Raw genomic sequence first — 24,137 nt, 5'->3', positions numbered from 1 at the left:
GAGGCCACAACGGTGAGAGGCCCATGTACCACAAAAAAAAAAAAAAAAAAAATAGCCAGAGAAGAGTGTGTACAGTAGGTTAAATGAGGAAAAAGAGAGCAGACAGGAATGGAGATAAGGGGTGAACTAGCTTGGTGATTGTGGGAATGAAAAGGAGGAAACAAACCTAAAGTCACAACTGATGACCAGGCAACTAATTGATCATGGGGTCAAACTATTTCAAAACAGACAACTATATATTTGGGACTGAATGTTCATGGGCAACAGCAAAAAATATGGGAAATTTGAAGAATTTATTCAAACGGTGAGTTTTGAGGCTAGAGAGGGACATGGTTTGGCAAGGAAGGGGCATGGCCGGATGCCAGAGGATTTTTAACAGAAAATGCTGACCTTTAAGGAAATTAAAGAAGAGTTTGTGTGTTTCATGTGTAGACCAAAGTTTGGAGGGAAGTACTGCACCGGAGAAAGAAAACGCTATCGCTTGTGCAACGTTCACCCCTGTCGACCAGATACACCAACATTTCGGCAGATGCAGTGCAGTGAGTTTGACACTGTTCCCTACAAGAATGAATTCTACCACTGGTTTCCAGTTTTTAATCCAGGTAAGGAGCTATAACAGTATATTCCAGATCTAAGACTGCAGCCATTATCAGAAAGCGTTTATCTGTCAGGGTACCTGTGATGCCTTGCAAAGTTCAACAAAAAGAGAATTGTGCCATCAAGAGTTTTATATTTTAGGAGGTGGAGACACTGACCTGGTTAAATGGATCAGTAAATGTTGAAGGTGAATATTCCAACTCCATGCTGAGCTCTATTGGAGATAAAAGAGAAGTTTATCAAACATGATGGCTCACTTCAAAACAGCTGAGGTGCAACTAAGCAATAAGTGGGGCTTGTAGGGATTCAGAAACTAATCACTGATGAAAGTGCTTGTTGATGAGCATGTGAAACTGAATGTAATTTTGGAAGAAATTCAGAAAAGAAGATCATTATGGTTTTGGAGTAATTTCAAAGAAGTCTTCCAAGGAAGTAGTCGATGATTCTTAAGCATGAGTAGTCTTTCTCTTGGCATAAGGAAAGGGGAAGGCATTCAAAATAGAGTCATCAATTCCAAGTGAGAGGAGAAAAGCACAAGGAAAGACAAGATGGTAGAAAATGAATGAGAAACTTGATCAGAAATGAGTAAAAGCCAGCTCTGGGCCAGAAATCAACATTTTTTAATGTATAGGACAGTATAAGAAGGGTAAAAAGTAAAATCAAGCATCTAAAGGATGCATATCAGAGCATATGGGCATAACAGAGTTGGAGAATGGAGCAGCAGCTTTGGCAGCGCTTCCCTTGAATCAGCACCAGTGATTCATTCTCTCCTGAAAATGAAGAAGAATCATTGACTGTTAGCTATAGATTAGCCTCAAAGAGTATCTGTGCTATTTGTTGTTATTCAAATAGAGAATGAAAGAAAGATTTTCCTGAGTTAAGGAGATTTGAGACAGGGTAGTGAAAAGTAACCACGTTTTTTGTGATTATTCAGTTTCTGAAATGCAACATGATAGAACAGAAGAGGACTTGTAGATGTCAGCCAATGAATGAAAATTACATACTTGGACTGTTAGAAAAATGATATATAGTCAATTGCTTTTGGAAAAAATAGTGCTTTTCCTTCTTTGAGTCTCCAAAATACCCTGATGGCTGTTGGTTGTCATGGGCAACGTCTGCTCCTTGTCTCCCATTGTTTAGCATCATTCATGCTCTAGGGGAGTGAGTCATCTGGTTTTTGGTGCAATTTTACTTTATGATCCAAGCACTCAAATACAGGAAAGTTCGTGTATATACTCATATGGGTGCAAAAAAAAAAGATAGTTATGAAAGGTATAGCCAGTTGGTACTACCTATACCTGTATTTTGGACATTCTGTTTTGTTGGAACTAGTTGAGTCAGTAGTACTATAGACCCTGAATGAACACTCTTCCAGGACTAAAATGGCATAGCTGCCTCAGTGTTGTGACAGGTGCTTAGTTTGGGATCTCCACACCTGCCAGATTCAGGATTGAATTTGTGTCTGCTGGACTCTGATGGCTCAAGTAGCTAGATTTAGAATTAAAATATTTGGTTCAGCTTGACTTTCCATTGATTTACAAGCATTTATCGTGTGCCCTCTTTTTGCATAGCTTAGCAATAGGTATTAAAGAAATGAGAGCTATAAAAGTAGACACAGATTTCACTCACTTTGGAGTGATCGGTTTGCATCTGTATTGATGCTGTGTAAACCATGTGAGGGAATTTAGCTGAGTGCCATCTGCTTAACTCACCATCTACCTGGGCTGTAAGCCTCCATTCTCCATCCCAGTGGTTTTCTTACAGGCTCCTGTGCTATTATTTGAGCGTAATGACTTACCTGCTAACCCAAGTAACTACCACCTTGACCAACACACTGATTTCTTTCCCCCATCAAACTCTATCCTACAGAGCTGCTATTTTCTTAGTTCTGGGCATTCCGGGTGACAGCAATGTGGCATTCATGACAACAACCCTGTGCAGAGCACTTAATCTGTGCCAGGCATTGAGCACTTTACACCCTCCCAGCCTTTCCTGAGAAGCCACCAGAGGATAAACTAACTTACAGCAGAGTTTTCTACCCACTCAGCAGACAGTGTTAAGTGTCTTAGTAAGTGACCTTTGGCAGATTTGCTAAGTAGCCAATGACAGAAGAAGAATCATAGATTCAAACATTTGGAATAAACGTAGAATCTCCATCAAACCTTGTAGTTTTCAAACTCTGTCCCAGGGCTTCCAAAAATGTTTGATTCTATTATAATTTCATTTTCCAAAAGAAGTAATTTAAACTATTTTTAAAAGTGCAATAAAGAACAATGCTTACACTCAAAAACAGTATATATTGAGTTTTAACATATCAAAAAACAGCAATACATTAACTTACACAAATTAATTTGGTTTTCTACAGACCTTAGAATAAAAGTCTCCCATCAACACAATTTAACTGAGAAATATCCTGAGATTACAGGTCAAGTTGTTCTAAACAGTTATCATTTACAGCTGTTTGTGTGAGTCAAGATTTTTCAATGCTGTACAAACAAAAAAACCCACACAAAAAAATTAGGTGCTGCAGCCATATGTCTGTAACTGCCATCTGTAAACTTGATTTCAAAATTTTCTGTTCATCTTAATAGTCTCTTTGGATCCCACTGAACTATTTTTAAGCATTATATATTTGAACTTATAAAATTTCTGCTTAATAAAATCCTGATTTTTATCTGCTTTATTTACAAGATCTTGATAAAAGAAAAATAATTCTTCTGCCTAAAAGGTTTGAAAACTACTAATTTAAATCAACTTACTTTCCAATATATATATATTTTACCACTCCTGGCAAAAAAAAAAAAAAGAAAAAAGGCATCCAGACTCCACTTGATGATATTCATGGAAGCACCAGTGTGAAGAGCTGAGTCTATACATTTTCTCACTTACCCCCATCCTCATCCTTCAGAGATGAAGAAACATAGTCTCAGAGAGGACAGTAACTTGTTCAGGGTTATAGTGTCTTATATAATGGAGCTGGAATGGAAGAATACAGTCTGTTTGATTAAGAAGCTGAGATACTTATACTAACTTATATTCCTAGGGACTTGATTAGCCTATGTGAATAGAAATATGTTTACACCCTGCATCATCCATTAGGAAATGGCCAGAACCTGATCTTGGTGCCATCACTTTCTTGGAATCTCTCTTCCTTTTTGGCTGTTTTTCTCAGAACCCCCAAATAACTCCTCATTAAGGCTAATTTTTTAGTTGTTGCTTCTGAATATTTCAGCCCTATCAGTGCTTGCTGCCAGTGAGGTTTCCAGCATATGTGGAAGGTCTGACATGAGGTCAGACAACAGTCTGCTCCTCCTGGGATAGGATCCTTCAGGGACATCTGTAAGGAATTGTTGCAATTGCATTCCTTAGGAAACAGACTCTTATGACAGATACTAGCATGCGGGAAGTTCAACAGGTGCGGAAGGAGAGGGAAGGAAGAGGGGTTGGGCAGGGGGGAGAAGCTGGGGTGCAGAGCACAGTCTCAGCAGAGGGCTTCTCCACCCCTCGGGAAGCTCTACAGCTCAAAGGACCTTCAGAGATGCTGCAGTTGAGGTGGGGCAGCCAGTCCTTGAAGCCCCACGTGGCCCAGACATTGGGTGTGGTCTGCCCCAGGAAGGAGTGAGTGTCCTTGGGCAAGGAAGCTCTCCTAGGCCGAGGTGACAACTGAGGGCCAGTGCTGGAAGCACTCCCAGGAGCTGGACACCGGGGAGGACCTGGGTGCCGTGCATAGAGTTTATTACAAGAGTACTTGGTGTTTAGAAAGAGAGTGTCATTGCGGGGAGCAACCTGGGAGATCTTCTAGCCAGAAGCCTCTCATTTCACAGACTAGGAATCTGTGGCTTCAGGAGGGAAAATGATGGAATAATAAGGATGATGTTTGCAGACACCCCAAAGCCATTCACAGCCCCTTCACTATCCTCTACAAGAGAAGAGGGAAAGCTAGAAGACTTGCTAAACTGTATTCCTGGGAGCCCCAGTTCCAACCAAAGAGATAAAGATGGCAGCTTCACTGGGTCAGTCTTCTGGGAAGGATTTTATTTTTTTTATTTTTTTGCGGTACGCGGGCCTCTCACTGCTATGGCCCCTCCCGCCGCGGAGCACAGGCTCCGGACGCGCAGGCTCAGCGGCCGTGGCTCACGGGCCCAGCCGCTCCGCGGCATGTGGGATCCTCCCGGACCGGGGCATGAACCCGTGTCCCCTGCATCGACAGGCGGACTCTCAACCACTGCGCCACCAGGGGAGCCCCCGGGAAGCCCCCTGGGAAGGATTTTAATTGGTGCTGACCAAGCTGCCCTCGGCCCCCTGCCTTTCCACCTTTCACTCTGCCCTCGTGCTGCCTGCGGTACAGCAGTCCTATCGCACCCATGCTGAGACGGCTGAGAGGAAGACAGAAGGAGTATAGTCCCTGGATTTCTTGTTATGTGGGAAAAATAAATTCCTGTCCGTTTAAAACAAGGAAGCGACATTTTTTTTTTCTTTTTCTTTTTTTTTTTTTTTTGCTACTTGCAGCGAAACTCATTTCTAACTGATAACGAGAACAGGTTATATTAAACTTATATCAGTATTTGTTCTGTGTAGGTACTTATACTCAACACTTTGTATGCATTTCCCTAATTTTATCTCCACAAGAAAATCCTACATGGAAATTTAAGGTTTTGATCTAATTCTTATGGATATGCTAATAGATTTAGAGAATAAGTAACTTCTTAAACTCAGACTGTACAATAAAGCCAGGAGTTAGCCCTGGCCTGACTCTGCAGACTGAATATTAACCATAGAAACAGAGACTGGGATAGGCCCATTACCTTAAAAACAATGCATTGAATTTTGAATTTTACCTAAGATGATGTTCATGTTTTTTTTAAAAATAGATGATTTTATGGCCAAGGAGCTCTGGTGGGAGGAGAAGAGCTCCCAAAACTGTTTGTATTATGACAAATGCTAGGTTTATTAAACTTATGTATCTTGCCTTTGGAAATCAATTTTTTAAACATTTAAGCATTCTGACAAAATTATTACGTTTCGTAAACAATTTATAATAAGCTGCAGTTCCAACTTTAGTGTCACAGTTCCTAACCATTTTAACTAAAAGACAGAACATAAACGTACAGTAAATAGCAAACATTGCTACATTTAGCGTAGTCTAAAACATCAGTGAAGTGGGTTTAATTCATTTTTAACAATTAATTCTATTCCTGTTTTCATACCTTTCTATAGTTATGGTAGAATATATTAATTTTAATGCCTTCTTATATTTGATGTGTACTTTGATATATTTGGAGATTGCAATATTACCTTATCAGAAAGTTAAAAAAATACTATTTTAGACCAGCCAAAGTTACAGAGTTTTGGTAATTATTTGACTGAGTTTTGGTTGGGTTTTTGGTCAGGACTTCTTGTTTGGTTTTGTTTTGGTTTGTTTGTTTTCCCTCAAGCTGATCTGAGCCTGGTCATTAAACTGGGCTTCGTTTTTAAGTTAAATGTTACTTATTAAAGCAATAAAACATTTTTAAGTTATGCCTTTTGCGTAAGGTTTAGTATTTCTTAAAATCTGGCAAGGAGCCACACACACGCACATCACAAATCTCGTGCTCATGCACGTGTTCCATTGTCCAATCAGACTTCACTTACAAGGCACAGGTTCAGACGTAAAATCATTAAGAGTTTTAAGACAGTGACAACAGAGCATTCAACCAAGTGTGAGGCCCAGGGTGACCGCACGGGACTCACACCCAAGGAGCCCTGCATGTAAATGGATTTTAGAAACTGGATTTTTTTTAATGGTGAAACTCAAATTGCAATCTACTCACAGAACATGAAATGCGCCCACATTTTTCCTTGACCTAAGAGATAATTTTTATCCTTCTTAGCAAGTTTTAGCTTTCGCTTCTAACGATCACTTCGTAAGATCATTATCCAAAAATGTTGGGCCGCCCTATTTTAGCAGAATTGAAAATTCAGCCTTCGATTCAGTGAGTTCATTCAGTTCCCTAAGCTTCCCTTGAGAGGATTAATCAGACAGTGTGAGGGGAGAGTTCACCAGTCCATTAGTTTTAGAGTTTTCACTCCGCTGAAAAAAATGGATTGAAAAGCTAGAAGAAAAAAAATCACACGAGCCTGACGAAAGGATGTGTCTAGGCAGGTGAGTGTACCTGAGACGGTGAAACACTCAACTCTGCGGATATTATGGAACCGATGAGGTTGGTACCTGGGAGAGAGACTCTCTGATAGTCGGGTTGACCTTTGAGAACTAAGACCATTCGTTGCTCCTCCTGCCTCTGGGGCAGGGCCCTGTGTCACAGGCCCACCTAATGACATACCCAGAGCACCAGGAAAGACAGAGAGGCCAGAGGAAAGGGCAGGGAAGCAGGACTTCAGAGTCCGCCTTGTAAACTGCTTCAATAGCCCTGAACCTTCAATTCACAATGGCCGCTTTCGAGCACAGGGTTCTTTCTGGCCTTGGGCACGCCTGTGGGTCATAGGTGTGCAGGCGCTGGGGGTCACAGCAGCAGGTCTGTGTGCTGCTGTTGTTTTTAGCACAGATTATTTACTAGGTATTCCTAAGACTCCATAGACCACTGTACTTACATTCCCTAGAAATCTGTTTCTTCCTTACTTCAGTCAGCCTGTCTAATCTTGAAGGATGTACAAATCCAGTATCACAGAAGCAAGATAAAGGGAAGTCTCAAAATGAGGGCCTCTCCTCATAGAGATGTGTCATGATTATCACAGGGGAAAGGAGACCTTTCCAGTTGTCTTGTTTGAGGGCCAAGACATTATTTATAAAATGAATATATGCTTCTTATAAAAATGCAAGTGTATACAATAGAATGAAATAAAAATAAATTCTTCTTAGCCCACCACACTTATTCCTCAGAGGCGAGCTTTGTTAACAGCAGGTTTCCATTTGGGCACAAATGGACTCATGCTTTGCCAGTTCTGCAACTTTTTGACTCATGGAGCAGAACACCATGGCATTACGGCTCACCTCATTCCTCTTAGTGATGGCATAGGCTTCCATTACGTAAATGCAACTTAATTCATTTGTCCGTTTCTTCCGGGATAAAAAGTTAATTGCTGCAATGAACATCCTTGACCTCTGTCACTAAGGTCAAGGTTCATTTTTATGAATGAGTTGATAATCTCCTAGGATCGAGTTGATCTCTTTGCCACTTGGTCCAAAGGTTTCTCCCTAACAGTATGGATCACTGCCATGTCAGTTAATTAGTAAACATGGGTTAAGAGCCTTTGCTGAGTGTAACGATCTGCTGGTATTCATTAGGAAAGGTTAATGGTAATAACTACCACGTTAAAACAACCAGATACCTTATTAGAGGTTTCAGTGTGCTATCCTCTGACAGTCCCCTCTGTGCAGAGACAAAGAAGGCCTTGGGCAAGATGTGAGAGTCAGGGCTGGGATCTGAACCCCTATGCATCTAACTCCAACGCTCATGTGAAGGAGAGCCTCCTCCTGTGCTTTTCAGTCCTCACCAGTGTGTGTCTGGTTCCTCCTCCTCACACTGTGGGCGCCAGTAGCAGCTGATCAATGCGCAGATGACTGGGGTGCCCTTGAGGACATTGCAGTTTGGTTGAGGAGCTTGTAAAATCCATAGTCTTGGAAGCATAGAGCCGGGAGGACCTCAGTAGGCATTGTACCAGCTTTGAACCAGGTTCCTAGTCACAGAAAAGGAAAGTCATGGAACCACCTACTGACCTAGCAGGATATAGAATTCTTTATGCTAAACTGACAAGACAGCGATAATTTAGAAAATGGTGTAAAACAAAGCATGAAATCAGTGCAGAATTGATTAGAAATGGCACAATGGAATAACCTGAAGGAGAAGAGGATATTTCAGGAAAGATTGGTGTATGTCTGGGAAAGAGAACTGAGCCAGCTTTTGACTGCTCTGAAAGAAGATTGCAATGATAGAAGCACAGCTTATGGGGTAACTGCAAGGGCCTTTAGAATTCACCAGGTCATGATAAGGAGGTGAAATCAGCAACCATAACAACTGTCATTTGTCAAGCACTTACTGTATACCAGGTACCATGCTGAGTGCATGACATACAGCCTCTGTCTTAATCCTCACTATTAATTACCCTGCAAGGTAGGTATTATTATCCCCATTTTTCAGATGAGGAAACTGAGTCACCGAAAGGTTAAGTAACTTTCTCAAGGTAATATTAGACTTTCATGAGCTAGAATCTGCTACATCTGCTCTCTGTAGAAGTAATGGCTCCAGAGGCTAGTGATTCTCACCATATTTAAGACCCATGGAAGATTATTAAAATGGAGTCCAGTGGGTATTCTACCAAGTTTGCTTCTCAGATATGATCCATGAATAAATGCATTGCCTAGTAACACGAAGAATGGTTACCTTAAATATCTCATCAAAGCATTTGTTTTTTGTTAAAAATAATTCTGTGCCTGTAGGTTAGGGGTTAATAGTGTGAGCTCTAAGCTAAACCATCAGCTTCTACTGTACCACTCATACTGTGAGATCTTGGAAAACGTAATCTCTCTGCACCTAAATTTTCTCTTCTAAATGGGGGTAATAAAAGATCTAACATCATAGGGTAGTTGTGATGGTTAAAATGAAATCAGATAACCACTGCAAAGCACAAGAAGATCTGGGAAATAACGTTCAAGTAATACATTGGCTGTTATTTTAACAAAGCAACATTCCCTTAGCTCACTAAATAAACAAGACTAGCAAAAGCCTCTGGGTAGTTTCATCCTTCAGGGAGGGAGTCAAACAGCACAAGCCCAGAGGGAGTAAAACTAAGGCAGACATTGGAACTTCACCTTTCTGGAATTCAGTGCAGTGCTTGCCTTTGGATGGGGGTTTACTTGCTGTGAGGACCCGTTTTTACAACCCTGAGAGTGAATGCCTTCTTAGAATTCGCACCCTCAGGCACCTCTAGTCCCAGCCCTCCCCAGCAGGCTGGAACAGGTAATTCCTTTAGAAAAGCTCCAGAGGGGCTTCCCTGGTGGCGCAGTGGTTGAGAGTCCGCCTGCCGATGCAGGGGACACGGGTTCGTGCCCCGGTCCGGGAAGATCCCACGTGCCGCGGAGCGGCTGGGCCCGTGAGCCGTGGCCGCTGAGCCTGCGCGTCCGGAGCCTGTGCTCCGCAACGGGAGAGGCCGCAGTAGAGGGAGGCCCGCATACCACAAAAAAAAACAAAAAAAAAACAAAAACAAGAAAAGCTCCAGAATAATTCAGGGCTGCTTCGTCTTTGTGCTTCATGTGTCCAAATAGAAAATTTCAAATCTAAATTCTAAAGCTCAAATCCAAGCTTTTGAAAAAGTGTTTCCCCTGCCTCCATCCTTCTACTTGATGTTTCCTGAAATGATTCCCTGGACCCAGCACACCTGGATGGATGTTCTCATCGCTCAGAGAGCAGAGTTGCTCCCAGGCGGCTCCCTCTAAGCTTTTCTGTTCCAGTTCAGGCAGTCACAGAGCTAATCATGCTGCCAGGAATGAAGATTTACAGTAATACTGAATTATGCCTTGTCTCCGGAGTCTGCTGGCCCTTTTCCAGTGGCACTTTGTGATCTCTCCAACTCATTTTAACTTTATTCATTTTCTCAGACAACTTATCCACTGCAGTTTATATAAAATCAGTTGGTATTCTTTATTTGCTTTTACCTTTCTCCTTTAAGTTTTAAACAGATGCTTTAGAAATTGTCTCAAGTTCCTCCAGAGTTTCAGTGTTTGAATTTTACTCTAAGTTATATTTGTGTAAGTTGTACACTTTTATTTCTTTACCACATGGATCATTGCATCCTTGAGCGGCCCCACCTAGAGCTGTGCATGCTGGCCTTGCATTTGGGGCCCATCCACACTGAGGTGGGTCCAAGGCAAACGGCCTTACGGGTGATCTCATTGAGCCCTCAGCTGGTCACACCACCAAGAAACTAACAGCCCTTCCCCCAGTAAACAGACCCAGAAGAGATCCCAAAAGGATCTTTCTGAAGAGGATATTCTCAAATTTTTCACTTAAAGAGAAGAAGACGTAACATTCAAAGAAAATTAACTATTTGAATTCTTATCATATACAGATATTACCTATTAAAATTTTTAGGACAATTTATGTTTTAAAAGTTACCTCTTTTTCTGGTTATTCGAAGTACCTACGTAAGGATACACATTTTATTAAGTAAATCTTTAGAACGATTCTGTGCAGGAGATCACTCACAAGGGAACAGAAAATTGAACCTTAGAATGGATTCAGTGCAGGACCCAGCATGATGGGATGGACCACTACGATAAGCAAGGTGGCTTCTGCTTTAGCAAAACAGCAGATCTTTTGTTTCTATGTGGTTGTAAACCTATGTCCAAGGACTTCTTGGACTTGAGGAGAACAAGGGAGAATATTTGTTGGGGGTGGTTTATGATAGTGGCAGTGGTGTTAGTAATGAGCTGGCCCCACGGGAGCCTCTCCCCTGGTGGTCTGCTTACTTTGCTGCAAAATAACAGGCAAACATGCTTGTCTGGAGTCCTGCATCACTGGTTGCTATGACTTATTTTCTAGGTTAACCCCAGCTGCTCACTGCCTTATCTTTATAAGCACAGTTCAACATGGGATTGAAAGGTCTCATCACTTGTAACAAAAGGCGTAGCATTTTAAAGCCATCTTCCCAGTTTAATTTGTTGTAAAACGCTTTAAAAGAAAAAGCCTGCATTACAGCCTGTGTCACAGAAAGGTAAAAGATGGGACTCTCCAGATGAATGACACTTGGGGATTCATACATACAAAACCCTGGGGGAAGGATGCTGAGCAAGAAAGCTAACTTACAAGGATTTGTCTCTCTTTCACTTCAGCACGTCCTTGTGAGCTCTACTGCCGACCCATAGATGGCCAGTTTTCCGAGAAAATGCTGGATGCTGTCACTGATGGTACCCCTTGCTTTGAAGGCGGCAACAGCAGAAATGTCTGTATTAATGGCATATGTAAGGTATTGGGTATGTTTCCTTAATCTACAACTTTATAAAACCATGATTTTTATTAATTCGTGAAGTCAGATGTTCTAATCTTTTGCTTTCGCGGTATGTGCACGTGGTCTGGCATTTTTATATGGTCTGTGAGACAAGACTTTTCAGTGTTCATCAAAATCACAGTTAGGAACTGAATGTCCTCCTGCTGTCGCCTTCATTTCTTGATCTGTTGATGTGCTCTGTGATATTATTTGAGGCATGAAGCTGGGTCAAGTTGAAGAAGAACCAAATTAAGGGAGGAATTACTAGGAAAAGGCAACTCGGATTATTTCAGTGGTATTGAATTGTTTGTTGGTTACTTGCCAACAGAGTTAGTTAAATTTGAGGAAACACTGAAATTAATGATCGTATAGTGTTTTTCACAGAGCATTTTGACATTTCATTCTCCATTGATCACCAGCATGAGCTCCTTAGGAAGAGAGATGGCGTGACAGGTAGTTATAAAGCAGGTCTTCTGATTTCGATTGAACTTTTTCACGTTGACTCCATTAAAAATTCTGCCTTTATATAAAGTACTTAGGTCCGATTTTTTTAATGCTTTTATGTGTACAAACATTGAAGAATTTATCCCCATTGCTCGCAGTCTGTTTTGCAAGGAACTGATGAACAAGTTTTGCGATCCAACACTCAGGCATAAATCTCAGTTTAAAGAGAAGGTGTTTTTAATCAGTGAAAAAAGAAACTGTATAAAAATACTCAAGTAACTATTAATAAAGCCTAATGGCTTAGTGCTCAGGCTCTAGAATATGAACCCAGTACCACTATTTCCTAGCTGTATAACTCTATACATCTTTCTAAGACTCAGTTATCTTTCATAAAATTGGGATATTAACATATCTTAGATTAAATAAGGTCATATAGGTTAAGCCCTTAACAGAGCCCCTGGCACACAATACACTCTTAATATATTTTGTTTTTGCAAATAATTATCACAGTTTTTTCCACTGGACCAAATTGTTGCCATGAAAAGCTCCTGCCCATAAATTGTTAGCACCCTGGGAAGGTGAATTTATCACTTTGCAGTTACTGATGGACTTATTCCAGTAGCGACCAAGGCACAGGAGGCAACATGATGATTCCCAGGACTGAGTGAGCTAACAACAAGCCATAATCAGACTCTACATTGGAAAGAGCTCAGGCAGAATTCTCTCCTGACACACTAATTACCACTGTAGCTACAAAGAGCCAAAAATAATTAATAAAATTTAGGTTAGACCTGTTCCCTAGCGCAGGAAAAAGTTTATTTAACTAATTTAGGCCCAAACAGCCCCATTGTCATTTAATACAGTGGTTCTCAGGCCTGGCTGCCTATTAGAATCAGCTGGAGAGCTTTTAAAACCTACTGATGCCTGGCTTAATCGCCACCCTATTAATTCAGAATAGCTGTGATTTGGTCCTGAGCATTGGTATTTTTAAAACTCCTCAGGTAATTGCCATATGCTGCTAGGGCTGAGAACTTTAGTCATCAAAAAATGGATGTGATGCTAAAATTACCGTTTAGACCTAAGTACCTTTGCGTGCATAGAGACAGTATCTTTAGCTTGTGATGGAAAAAACAGATATTTTGAACAAAACATAAGGGGTCTTGGGTATCTCTCTTGAAACCAGTTAAATCAGCTTAATAGAATAAGTCAAATTCTCTCAGCTTTCCTTTTTCTTTCTGGAAACCATTTAAGGCCTTTTAGAAGCTTTAATTACTTTCTGTCTACACCACACTGAGTTAAGTTTTTAAGCAGAAAAAAAATATGTCAAATCAAGTTTACCTTAATAGCCTAAATACAGTTTATCTTTTAAAGATCCAGATTGTAGCTATTTTCAGCTTTTGTTAGTCGTCTTATTCATTTACCACAGTTTTTTCAACGGGAATTGAACGTGTATTGAAATAAGTTACACCATCAGAAAAATATATATATGTGCCTAATTCATCTTCTTTGTGGATATGAAAATATTTGCTTTATTCATATAAATACTTGTATTTGCTTATACTCATATACTTAGCTGTCTATTTGGAAATTATGATATTTGCCAACATTTTGGCATCTTAGATTTGCAGATTTTGTTGTCGAGGAAATTATCGAACGTTAATCGAACTGAATTTGTTTTAGGAAGTATCTGTCTGTGCCCCTCCCCCAATTTTTTAACTTGTACTGAACTCCTAAGCTGCTTTTCTTCTATTTATTGAATTTTTTTCTACTATTTCATTTACCTACTGTATCTACACAAGGCCAAGATTTTTAAGTAAAGTAGTATTTACAGTTAAATTATTTTCTCCTTTCCTTTTTTAATCACAAGTACGACATGCAGTAAGCTTTTAAATATGTGAGCAGATATTCCCACCCCTCTTCCAACTGTCCCAGCTCTGCAGTCTTACCTGCTGTCTTAAGACAGGCTGCTAACCATCCAACTTGCTCACCCCTTTCTCTTGGTGACCAGTTCTTTGACTTTCAGTTCCTTCACTCGTCCCTTTTCTCCCAGTCAGAAAAGCTTTGGCTTCATTTCTTCCCCCAGACAGCCTGGATGCCCTGAACTAGCACATCAGCCATCCCCTAGATTTTTCCTCTCAGCCTTCCATCAACCTCTTTCCCCAGGACCCTGATTCTGACCAACCCAACCAGAATGATTTTTTGTTCTTACAGTCAGTCTACTGTACACTTCTTAAAATAATAATTCAACTTTGTGAATTTGTGCCGCTACAAAGTCAGTGTCTTCAACCCCAGCCGGGTCCTTAACCTTACTTGACAATCTTCCTACCTGCCCTAAGTTAGCTCGCCTTCTCATTGCTCTCAGAATCTCTCCTGAACCTTCTTTGTTCTCTCTCAAGGCCATTTTGGCCATCTCAGTGATTGACTGAACACCCCAAAATCAATTTCTCTGGGCTAGATGTTTTTCTAGAAGGCCACATCCTATCTCTTGGCCCTTAAAATTATGGTGAGGAAAGCATTATTGCTGCTGTCCCATTTATTAAAGGACAATATCATTTACCTGTTCTTCTCGGTTAAGCATAACTGGCATTATCTTCACACTGAAGTTTCATTAGCTGGGAATGAATCTCCTCTTGGAACCAGGCATTTCTCCAGTCTCTACCTTTGCCAAAGGACTGTAGAAAGAAATGATGACATTCTAAGTGGGTTAGGTCAAGGCGCCAGTTGGTATTTCAGTCCTCAGTTACTTGAGAATTTACTAAGTAAAACAGTAAAACTCATAAGGAAGAAATGGGAATTGGTAAGAATACGTATTACTTACTCACTCACGTAGGGCTGAAAGCCTAATGAAAGACTGGGACCTGACTTCTCTAAGTAATACTCAAGATAGGATGCTCTTCAGTTCAAATGACAGGGTCAAGAATTGATGATACACTTCTGCACGGGAAAGGAAATAGTCATCAGAATAAAGAGGCAACCTTCAGAAGGGAGGACAATATTTGCAAACCATATATACAATCAGGGGTTAATATCTAAAATCTATGAGAAACTCCTACAGATCAACAGTAGAAATACAAATAACCTGATTTAAAAAATGAGCCAAGGACTTGAATAGACGTTTCTCCAAAGATATATAGATGGCCAACAGGTATATGAAAAGGTGCTCAACATCATTAAACATAGAGAAATACAAGTGAAACTCATCACCTCATACCTGTTAGGATGGCTATTACCCAAACACAAAAGATAACAAGCATTGGTGTGGATGTGGAGAAATTGAAAACCTGTGCACTGTTGGTGGGAATGTACGATGGTGCAGCCACTATGGAAAATAGTATGGAGATTCCTCAAAAAATTAAAAATATTTATTTTAATTAAAATATTTATTTTAATTAAATTAAAAATATTTAACTTTTACCATATGACCCAGCAATGCCAGTTCTGGGGTATGTATCCAAGAGAATGAAATCAGGATCTTGAAGTGACATCTGTACTCCCGTGTTCATAACAACATTATTCACTAGCCAAGATACGGATGGAAACAACCCAGATGTTCATCAACAAATGGATAAAGAAAATGTGGTATATACATACCATGGAATATTACTCAACTTTAGAAGAGAAGGAAATCTTGACATTTCGACAACATGGGTGAGCCTGGAGAACGTTATGTTAAGTGAAACAAGTCAGTCGCAGAAGGATAAATGCTACAGGATTCCACTTATATGAGAAACTAAAATAGTCTAACTCATCGAGGCAGAGAAGAGGATGGTAGTTGTCAAGGGAACAGTGGAGAGCTGCTGTTCAACGGGTATAAAGTTTCATTTATGCAAGATGAATAAGTCCTAGAGCTCTGCCGTACAACATATTGCCTGTGTTTAACAACACTGTATTGTGCCCTTAAAATTTTGTGACGAGGATAGGTCTCATGGTAAGTGTTCTTACCACACACTTACACAAAAGGGACACAAGGAAACTTTTGGAGCTGAGAGATATGTCTATTGCCTTGATTGTGGCAATGGTTTCACAGGTGTTTGTATGAGTCCAAACCCATCAAATTATAAAATTAAATATGTGTAGTATTTTATATATCAGCTACACCCCCCAAGAAAGCTGTTTTTTAAAGAAAGAAATAGTGATAGGAAATTAAAGGGATTTTCTTTTTTTAAAAGAGAAATACAGCCTGTTGGGAGGCTATCTGGCCTCCTTAGAGGCACATAGGAGGAGAGCCATACTGGATCAGAGCCCCTCTGATCCGGCTGAAGGCAGAAAGACAGTATTGCTGTGGCCCTGTTGCCAGAGCACAGGACGTAGAAGAGAGGAATGTCTGTTCATTTTCCCCGGAGAGCCTTACATTTTATGTATAGCAAGGAGGACGGGCTTCTGCCGTCCTAGGCCTTCGGTTATGTACTCAGTTCGGTGTTGACTGTGCTGGGCACAGCTGATGGAGGAACAGAAGGGTGAAGTCTCCACAAGAACCATGCACTATGCCGTGGGCCAGCCTACTGGGGTGTGTGTGTTTCATTCCCCGCCCCTGCCCCCCAGGGATGCAGGCAGATATTGCTGGAGGAGAAAGATGGGCTCAAGGTATTTGTTTTTCTGTCTTTCTTTCCTTTTTCCTTCACATTTTTTATCCATCCCCTCTTGGTAGAGATTTTTTTTAAACACTCCAGTATGTTGCAAAGTATGTTTCCCTGGCTGGTTCCAAATCAGTGAAGGAATGACGGTCACTGAGAATAGGATTTGTAAAGGTCAGCTTATTAGAGGATGCTCAAGCTTGACGTAAACATACCACTTGTGACGGGTTGGCATTTGCTTATAACCAGTGAAGCCACACATCCAGACAATTTCTTTCTTTTCCATTGTGATTAGCGTTGTTATGTTTTTTTAATCTCTTAGCAGTTTATTTTTCCCAACTGGGTCAAGTAGCACCGTCTTTGGATCTAAAGGAAGTTAGACATGATTAACCTGAGTAATGGCACTATTTTTTGTCTGTGGGCCTTAATTCTCTGTTTAGATGGTGGAGGGAGGGTGTATTTAAAGACCTAAATGGTTCTTCCTTTCAGTCGGTTTGAGGTGGCTTTAAAATAAGAAAGGGAATTATCTTTGAGAGAGAGAAAAAACTACCTGGGCACAATTCTTCTTCCCAAACAGAAAAGAAAAATCCAATTAATATAATATGGTGTAAGGACTTCGCTGGTAGTGCAGTGGTTAAGAATCCGCCTGCCAGTGGAGGGGACACGAGTTCGAGCCCTGGTCCGAAAAGATCCCACCTGCCGCAGAGCAACTAAACCCGTATGCCACAACTACTGAGCCTGAACTCTAGAGCCCATGAGCCACAACTGCTGAGCCTGCGAGCCACAACTGCTGAAGCCCACGCGCCTAGAGCCCGTGCTTCGCAACAAGAGAAGCCACCACAGTGAGAAGCCCGCACACTGCAAAGGAGAGTAGCCCCCGCTCGCCGCAACTAGAGAAAGCCTGCACGCAGCAACGAAGACCCAACACAGCCAAAAATAAATAAATAAATAAATAAATAAAATTTTAAAAATATATATAATATGGTGTAGTTTTTCCTCTTTCTTCTACCACTGAAATGTGGTTTAGGAATATAGGCCGTAGAAGAGAGCAAGGAACAAAGGACTTCAGTGGAAATTCACGTGTTTTCCATGACTTTCCATCTGAGTATTAACGATTCTCTGGTATCTGATGCTACCAAACACCCCAAGTTTTATTACTCTCCTTTTCCAGAATGGGAATTGGGTGGGAAAGGCTTGGCCGTATTGGTGGGTGGAGGAGAAAGAACCAGTGGAGAGGGAAGGATGGTGATTTGGGAGGACCAATGGACAGAACACTGAGAAATGGTCAGGTCCAGAGCACGGGAACAAGATTAGGCCTGGCTCAGGGGAGAAATGACCAGTTCCTCCTCTGCAGCTGGAGGGAAGGAGGTCAGGATGGCTGGGATACGGCTACACGTGACAGGTGGTGGGGCTGGGGTCATAGGAGGCTCCAAAGGATCTGCTGATGGGTCTGCAGGTCCGAGATCTCATCCCTCACGGGACTGGAATGGTCTCAGCATGAAGCCAGGTTTTCCCCCAGGGCTGCCAGTTCAGACGGGAACCAGAGAGAATATCCCCAGTGAGGAATGTAAAGGGAATGAACAACTAAGTATAGGTGGAGTCATTCCATCATCCCTAGGAATCTCATTGGAGAGGAGGGGGCATGAGGTTTGCACATCTGAAAGGGATTTACTGCTCCACCGACAATGATTCTAAGACATTTTCACGGTTCCATTTTTGGAAGTGTGTTCAGTTCTGCCTCTCACTCAGGGGAAGCTGCAGATGCATTCAGTGTGTACCTCTTTCCCCTCAAAGCAAGTATTTCCTTTACCATCCGTGGGTGCTTTGGGTATTCTTCTGGCCACCACCAGGAAGAGGAAACATTTATCTTGTATCTGCCCCCCGTCACACACTCTCATCCAGAACAAAGGGGAGGAAGGAGGAGTCAAAAGTCCAGGGCAGGTGTGGCCTCTCCTGCCTGTGTCACTTGTCCTCAACCTCTCTTCCCCGTAGATGGTCGGCTGTGACTATGAGATCGATTCCAACGCCACGGAGGATCGCTGTGGTGTGTGCCTTGGGGATGGCTCAGCCTGTCAGACCGTGAAGAAGGTGTTTCAACAGAAAGAAGGATCTGGTAATAAACACATAAATAATTGAAGTGGCAGGGGACCGAGAATGAAGGTCAAGATGGAGTGTTACTCTTTTTAAGCAGATTGTGACTTTCACAGAATTCAAAATGGGTATAGCCTTCACTACAAAGGGATAAAGGTTCCTTGGTGGTTTTAGGAAAGGGGTTGAATGCTAAGCAATTACAGGAAGCATCACGTTGCACTAGGGATCTACAATGGCTTAGTGGCTGTGCACAGGACCAGGTTTAAGAGTGTGATCCCTGGAGAGGATCCAGGGCTGAAGGCCAATGGACCGAGACCTGGGGGAGAGAAGAGATGAAAAGCTGGCTGAGGAGGATGCAGACATAGGAGCAGGCTCTGTAACTGAGGGCAGAGAAGCCAACAGTGGGTTTAAAGGCAGAAGAGTTGGGGTGTAGCTTCAAGACCAGAGGAGAGGCAAGGCAGGGTTACTTCAATTTGCTCTTATTTCCAGTTCCTCCCTGTAAGGGAGTCCCAGCCAGTGGTGCCTTAAGGCTCTCCACGTGGCTTCTCCCACCTAACGTGCCCTCCTTACTCACGTTGCACTATTCCTTTCCCATGATTACCTTTTTCGAGGTTTCTTCCTTGTGCAGCTTTGGGCTGCTGATAATCCTCGGGGCATGGAGAGCCCATCCTCATCCCAAATCAGCTGTGGCCCTGCAGACTGTCTTCAGTAAAGACAGTTCCCATGATCCCTTGGCACCAGCAGTTGCTGAAGGCGTCTTGGGAGGAGGCTAATTTAGGCCTGGAGATGATGAAGAGCATCTGAAGGTGCTGGAAATAGGATGGCCAGGGTGCACCACCCAGGTAGAGCCAGAGGGGATGGGGCAGTATCCCACGCTGGGGCTGGGGTGATGCCTAGGGTGGAAGCCAGATATAGTGGGGCACCTCCCTTCTAGACTTGCCTAACACCCGGGATGAAGTTACTGAGTATGCCCCTGAGTATCGGGTGTGGTCATTAAATGACCTATTTTTCCCTAGCACACATCACCAAGATTTGGACTTAATCCATTGACTTCCTAAAACTACCACTCTAGACTCCTCTGGCCTTAATTGGCTTCTCTAGACCTCACCAATGCCAGGCCCTCTGACCACTGAATCAAGTCCTGGTCTTATTCACACTGGCCTGCTTTGTTTTGATGCTGGGAACAAGGGACCACATTCTCTGAGCATTCTGGAACTCTCCTACGACTAATTGTGTCACTTAACTCAGTGCCCAAACCACCAGCCTTGATTCCTACCTCTTTTATTTAATCATAACCAGAATGTGCTCAACTTTTGTTTGAAATCTTTTTATGGAACTCGAACAGTTACCATATAAAATTCACCTTTAATTTTATATTTTAAATGATACATTTGTATATCTATTGAGTAGATTTGATGCACATAGTAATTTTAAGTCTTTTGGCACAAGAAGTTACTTCAATTTCCACTGTCTGATATACCTCACATACAGTTTTTCACTTTTACAATTCAGCATGTTGAAAAAAAAAATCTATAATCTAAAAAGCAGAGGAAAGACACAGAATGTCCCTGTTCTTCAACTCTTGCTGCCAGTATCCATATCTTTAGAATAGGAGATTCCTGAAATGGAGTAAAAGCAGCAGCTGCCTGGAATTATGTATGTACCTGACCACCTGGATCCCATCTACTTATTGATTCTGTGTGGGTTTTTTTGTTTGTTTGTTTGTTTGTTTTGGGTTTTTTTGTTTTTTTTTTTTTGAGGTACGCAGGCCTCTCACTGTTGTGGCCTCTCCCGTTGCGGAGCACAGGCTCCGGACGCGCAGGCTCAGCGGCCAAGGCTCACGGGCCCAGCCGTTCCGCGGCATGTGGGATCTTCCCGGACCGGGGCACGAACCCGTGTCCCCTGCATCGGCAGGCAGACTCTCAACCACTGTGCCACCAGGGAAGCCCTGATTCTGTGTGTTTATGTGCTTAGTTCTTCTGGCTATAGCTCCCTAGGCTCTGCCACTGATCTTTATGGTCAAAAGATTAAATTCATATAGAGTTAGGAATTGACAACAATTACAAATTATGCTAAAATTACCATCTTAATCCCATAATGAGGCATGTTCTGGACTTTTGCTGGTGGCTCCCTAGGCTCTGTGACAAAATGAAAATGATCATGAATGAATGGAACCCATTAAGAACACTCACAGCACAGGTCGGAGGGCTGTGGCCACAGTGTGGGTGTAGGGTCTATACAAGTCTAGGCAGTGGGACATGAGACACTTTTAGGAAGAGATGATACGGCTTCGTGACTCAAAGTTGCTCCTAGGCTGTTCCGCATGGTTCAGTTTATTTGCTGTAGATTCAAGAGAGGATAGGGACCTTTCTAAGATTTTAGGGAGGGTGAATGACGTGAGGAGGTCAGTGTCATAGAAAGACTAGTTTGCCAGCAACATACAAAATTGCCCGGAATAGGAGAGCCCAGTGCTGGGAACCCAAACATTAACCCAGGTTCAGGAGATAAGGGCCTGGACTAAAGAAGTTCTTGTAAAGGGGATGAGAATCATATAAGAAAACATTCCAGAGACAGAATCAGAGGCAGAAGGTAGGACATAATGATAAGAGAGGACATAGCTTTCTTGTAACCTTGTTTACCAAAATACCACCTTACTTGGAGACTGTCCTATGTCATGCTTTCCAGGAAACCTTGAGTTGGAAGGGGTAGGGAGAGTGACTGGACACTTTACATGGGAGTTTTCCCATCAAAAGAGCTGAATGACCTCCAGGGCTCAGGGCTGTGAGGAAGCATTTAGGGTCAGGAAGCCCCTGTCAGTGTCTATTCCCTCTGCTATGTTTCCACTGGTTTCTAGCAAGAGGATTATGGTTGCTCACAGTGTGTTCCAAGACTCCAGGCCCCTTACAACCCTCTTTTGAAATAATTGAGGCTAAACCTCCAAATCCAGGGCAGTTTAATTCTCAGTACATCTGCCTGGCGAATGTATTTGTATGTAGCTCTTCCTCGCTGTGATTTGTGAGCAGGTCAAAGGCAGTTTTGGATCTGAACCAGACAGCAATATGTCACTGCTGTCAAGCCAGGCTTCAGAAGATGGATCTATCTTTCCCAGGAGCCCCCTCACAGAAACCATGGCATCTTGGCCTGCAGTGAGGATTGTCTTGCTTGCCACAAACTGACAGCACAAATTGTAAAAAAAAAAAAAAAAAAGACAAGCTGGTAGTTGTAGTTAAATTGCCTGGGTTAATAGTATGACCTCTTTATAAACACATTTTTATTTGAAGTGACAGACTGGAAACCAAATATGCCAGTGGGCTAATCCTTTTTTTAGGATAGTTGAATAAGATGCACATTAGCCTACTAATCCACCGTCACTCTTACAATATGTCTTCAGAAGTGAAGCCAGCCTCCTGCTCCATCCTCAGAGGCCCTGAGTATTCTTTTAGCTCAAGGTGTTCAAGACTCAGTAATGGGATGGTTTCTCCAGGTGGTCTCCATGGGCCTAGAGGCTCCTTCTTTGAGGTCAAGATTATGTTTTCCACTTCCCCCAATACTGGTGCAAAAGAATCGTGTTGGGGCTTCCCTGGTGGCGCAGAGGTTGAGAGTCCGCCTGCCGATGCAGGGGACACGGGTTCGTGCCCCGGTCCGGGAAGATCCCACATGTCGCAGAGCAACTGGGCCCGTGAGCCATGGCCGCTGAGCCTGCGCGTCCGGAGCCTGTGCTCCGCAACTGGAGAGGCCACAGCAGTGAGAGGCCCAAGTACCAAAAAAAAAAAAAAAAAGAATCGTGTTTACTGAGGAAAATGGAAGAAAAGTGATTTACTGAATTAATATATTCATCGTTCTTAATACTTTGGAGATATGCTTACCAACCCTGAAAATCTGACCGTGACAGAATGAATGTCTCAATAACCCTTCACCCCCTACAACTTTTTAATATGATTCTCATTTCTGTAAAGAAGACCCATGAGGATGAGACATTCAAGGGGATTTTTTTCATCTCTGTTCTACCAATCACATTTTTTCATTAAAAACGTTGTATTAGGAGTTGATTAGCAAAGCCTGGTTATAGGCGTGTGTGTGTGTTTGTGTGTGTGTGTTTGTGTGTGTGTGTGTTGTGTGTGTGGCCGTGTGGTGTGGCATAGATTTCTTCCTCTCTTGGGAACTCAGTTTCCTCATTTTATAGATAAAGAGATTGATGGTCATTCTCTTCTACCTAAATGTCCATTAACAGTTGGCTGATTAAATAAATGGGTTTATGTCATTTTGGCAGTTGTTGAAATGCTAAAAAAAAATGTGGAAAGATACGTAAGGTATATTAAATTTAAAAAGCAATAGTTAAAATAGTTGTCATAGTATGATCTCACTTGTTTAAAAAAGTATGTGTATGTGTGTTTATACATGCAAAGAAAGGTTTTGGAAGAGAATCCAAGAAACTATTAAGTGTAATTATCTTTGGGACATAGGACTCTGGGTGGAGGGAAATGGAAACTTTTACTTTTCATTTTATACTCCTCTCTATTGTGGGTTATTTTGTCATGTGTGAAGGAGTCTGGTGGCTATGTTATGGTTCTTTTCGACTCCAAACACCACAATTTTATCTTTTGGGTTCCTCTTAGGTATTCTTTTTCAAAAATATATTACAAATATGTATTGCTTTCGCTCGTGGCTAAATCTGCCTCCGTTTACATCTTCTTTCTACAAACTGTTCGGAAGCAGCAATTATATTCAATGAAAGCTTTTATTTTATTTTATTTATTTTATTTTTTATTTTATTATTATTTTTTTTTGCGGTACGTGGGCCTCTCACTGTTGTGGCCTCTCCCGTTGCGGAGCACGGGCTCCAGACGTGCAGGCTCAGCGGCCATGGCTTACGGGCCCAGCCGCTCCGCGGCATGTGGGATCTTCCCGGACCGGGGCGCGAACCTGTGTCCCCTGCAACAGCAGGTGGACTCTCAACCACGAAAGCTTTTATTTTAAATTTGATGTACTTCACCTTTTGATAAGACAGAATCTACACAAAATAAATATTTCTAATTTTAGATTTTCCTAAGTGGAAGATAAAAGGCAAACTCTTTTGGGTTTTTTTCTCATCTAGTTCTCACTGTTTTTTGTTTTGGCTTGGTTTTTTGTTTGTTTTTAAACAAGGGATATGGTGGTTGCCATATTCTTTAATGCTAGTTGACTTTATGCGTGAGCTCTGCTATGCTGCAGGGAGCAACGCTCCAAAGGCGTTTTAAGCAATTGCATCACCCTCAATTACATGTGATTAAATATTTTCCCTGAGCTAGTTGTAACTTAATAGTTTCAATCGTCTGTCTCAGGCAAGTGTGTGAGGGCCCAGTGGAATTTAATCAAGTACTTCGGGCCCCATACTTCACTCCTTTGGGTGGGAGCTGCCAGTTCGAAAAAATAGAGCTGAGGTTGTGGCCTGTACCCAGCTTCTGAGTAAAT

General features: G+C 42.0%; 1 protein-coding gene across 2 annotated transcripts in view; it reads left to right on the top strand.

Moving 5' to 3' along the window:
• ADAMTS12 (ADAM metallopeptidase with thrombospondin type 1 motif 12) overlaps positions 1 to 24,137 on the top strand; it is a 433,405-nt gene that overhangs the window by 293,091 nt on the left and 116,177 nt on the right. For both annotated transcript variants that reach the window (XM_055086520.1, XM_055086519.1), the window contains exons 12-14: positions 433 to 602; positions 11,423 to 11,556; positions 18,588 to 18,708. In XM_055086520.1, coding sequence (XP_054942495.1) covers positions 433 to 602; positions 11,423 to 11,556; positions 18,588 to 18,708 — 425 coding nt within the window. The remainder of the gene's footprint in view (positions 1 to 432; positions 603 to 11,422; positions 11,557 to 18,587; positions 18,709 to 24,137) is intronic.

This window comes from Physeter macrocephalus, chromosome 8, assembly GCF_002837175.3.
Source record: "Physeter macrocephalus isolate SW-GA chromosome 8, ASM283717v5, whole genome shotgun sequence".
NCBI lineage: Eukaryota > Metazoa > Chordata > Mammalia > Artiodactyla > Physeteridae > Physeter > Physeter macrocephalus.
This window is presented reverse-complemented; position numbering and strand designations above follow the sequence as displayed.